This window comes from Montipora foliosa, unplaced genomic scaffold (genome assembly GCF_036669935.1).
Source record: "Montipora foliosa isolate CH-2021 unplaced genomic scaffold, ASM3666993v2 scaffold_435, whole genome shotgun sequence".
Classification (NCBI taxonomy): Eukaryota; Metazoa; Cnidaria; class Anthozoa; order Scleractinia; family Acroporidae; genus Montipora; species Montipora foliosa.
The window spans coordinates 109764-112500 of NW_027179740.1; the positions used below are offsets into that span (position 1 = coordinate 109764).

Consider the following 2737-nt stretch of genomic DNA (forward strand, 5'->3'; position numbering starts at 1 on the left):
GCATCTACAAAACTACTTTTTGAATCATCGTCATTTAATAATCGCAAAGACGAACTGAATGACTCTTAAAAGTAAATTGTGTTTAAAGTGGCTCTTCTTGAGCAATGTGAGCATCTGAGTAAGGCTTTACGCGAGAAAAATAAAAGCATCCGCTTGAAGCTACCTGTACAGCTGGCGACAGCTGTACCCATCCATTAAATTCATTTGTTCCCCATGCAAGCTGTATTTGACATTTACGCCGTAACTGTTGTCGGCGGTCATACATCTTTTTAATTATAACTGCTTGTTCAAATAGAAGAGTTCTTGATAAAGCACACTTACGAAACGAACCGCGACCAGTTTTAATAAGAATTCTCGTCAGTAAAATTCGCTATACAATTAGGCGCTTCAACAAGATTCCCGAGGAGCTCAAAGCGAAACGGAATAATCGTGTGCGTTTTTGCAGCACCACAATGAGAGTAAGATTATATTTTCATTGGAAGTTGTTATTTATTACGGCAGCTGTGTTCTTAGGCCTCACTTGGTCCGATTTTCCATCACAAACCAATGATACAGCAACCCTCTTCGGATTGGAGAGTCACTCCAGTAACATTTTCAACGAAAGTGGTAAGTCATAGCCATACATTTTTTCTCTTTATTTATGAGTTACGAACCAGGCTTCGTGATGCTAGTGCGGGGTGTAGAAATTTAATTTAACCATTATTACGGCTTTGTGATGCAGGAGATTTAAACTTTGGGCCATCCACCACTTCGCCGCTTTGGCCGCCGCAACTTGAAAACTACACTGAAACATCTGAGATCCCAGCTGGTATGTTCTCGTAGAACTTATGTAGAAATTGTTTTTATTTCCAATATGTAATATGCCCTTTGGGGTAACAGCATGTTGCTTGCTCAGTGTAAACTTACTTAAAATAAGTTTCTTTTTTTCTTTATTTGCACTCATCCAGTAGTCAGTGAGCAAGACTTCGTTGTCAACTACAAGGGAAAAGTTGTCAGCTTCAAAGCGCTTTTACAGGAACTCTTGAAGAACAATGTCAAATTACCAGTGAACACACAAGATTTTCTAAATGCAGTAATTGGTCAGAAAAACTCGTCAGACCAGTCATGCCAAGGTAGATGCTCGAAGGAGGAAAGAAGCGGCAATGCTACGAAATCCTGCTACTGTGACAAAGATTGCAAAGCGTGGGGTGACTGTTGCCTGGATTTTCCAACACGGTAGGATTCAGTATCATGATGAATATCCTCTCTCGCGAAGTGTCACAAGTAAAATCAGTTATTTTTTACCTTCTTCTCTCCTTTATTTCCGTATGTAGCCCTAGAAAGCTGCTTCACTCGGAATAGAAACCGCTTTTTTGAACCGTCCAAAACAATTAAAATAAAAGCCAATTACAAACTCTCGAGCGTTCGACAGTAAACTCAACTCAGCGGGCATGGGTAGCAGCTAACACCGACTTTGATCACGGGTTAGTTTTCTCAAAGTCCATGAGTTTGTTCAGATGTGACCCAAACGTCGCTACTTGATCTCTACTTGCTGCCTTTGTAATTACATCCGCAAATGGTTACACTTTCAAGTCTTCTCGGATAAGGACTATAAACCGTAGGCCCCGTCTCACAAATATTTTCCATGTTCATTAGTTCCCTGTGGGACGTTAAAGAACCCACACACTATTCGAGAAGAGTAGGGGATGAAGTTCCCGGTGTTGTGGCTGTCCTCCGTGAGTATATGGGCGGGTGGATTATAGCAGGTCCACATGAGCTGAATAGCTGCCAAAACTTCAACCTGCTCAAACAAATTAATAACAAACAAACAAACAAACATACAGTTGAGAGAATTTCTGCCTACAAAATTAAATAGAGTTGGAGTGAATACGGTTGACTGTGTTATGTAAAAGTAAACATTGGTTGGCATCAAAGAGAGTCTCAAGTTGTAAGTTGTTGAACGCCGATTTCTTGGGAGTCTTGGTACTAAAAAACCTTAAATAGCAATGACCACAACCATGCAGGTTTTCTGAGCCCGCGAAACTGAGCACCCCCAGCAAACCACTGTTTTCACGAAAACCGCTGGTCAGCAACCTGGTTCTGTTCATTGCTGTCCAAGGTCTTCCCTTGGTACTATGGTAGACGCGAGCTGATCCCCCATCGGTTTGTCAGTGGAACACGCCAAAATAAGGATGCCACGGCAAAAACTGGAAATGCAGCGTCTTTCGCCAGTCCCTACTCAATTAAAAGTGTTCACCCCTTAGATGTTGCCGACAGGTAAGCCATTTGGCATTTCCTCTTTTCAAGGCTTTTGTTATTTGTTTTCGCAGATGTGGTGGATCAGTCGATGAAGATGTACTATCGCACACTATGTCTTGCGGCGATATCAATGATTATTCCTGGTCAGGGGTAATTATGAAATCGAGTTGTGAACTCGACAGTGAATACAATGAATATACAAACGATTGCAAAAGCACTGAACAGCTGAATATGACACTACCAAGAGAACTGCCAATGTTTGACGTGCAAAACAATATCACTTACAGAAGTTTTGCATGTGCACGATGCAATAATGCAGCTCAGGAAGCGCTTAGATCTTGGGGTCTAGGGGTACTTTGCTTACGTCGAGCCGGCAATCCACCTCAAAATAATATCACAGCAATAAAGATATTTGTGAAAGATAAATGCTCTTGGAAATACCAACCGTTTGTGAACTTCAGTCAGAGCTTCAAGTCGTGTGTTGTACGCGATACCCACT

At 41.6% G+C, this 2737-nt stretch overlaps 1 protein-coding gene across 2 annotated transcripts in view; it reads left to right on the forward strand.

The window, feature by feature from the left end:
• Positions 1-359: 359 nt before the first annotated feature.
• LOC137988931 (uncharacterized) overlaps positions 360-2737 on the forward strand; it is a 10102-nt gene continuing 7724 nt past the window's right edge. Inside the window, exons 1-4 of one of the 2 annotated variants that reach the window (XM_068834865.1) lie at positions 360-606; positions 722-808; positions 948-1215; positions 2310-2737. The exon at positions 2310-2737 is cut by the window's right edge and continues 822 nt beyond it. In XM_068834865.1, the coding sequence (XP_068690966.1) occupies positions 453-606; positions 722-808; positions 948-1215; positions 2310-2737 (937 nt within the window). In that variant the 5' untranslated portion in view covers positions 360-452. The remainder of the gene's footprint in view (positions 607-721; positions 809-947; positions 1216-2309) is intronic. The other variant, XM_068834866.1, reaches the window with a different exon arrangement.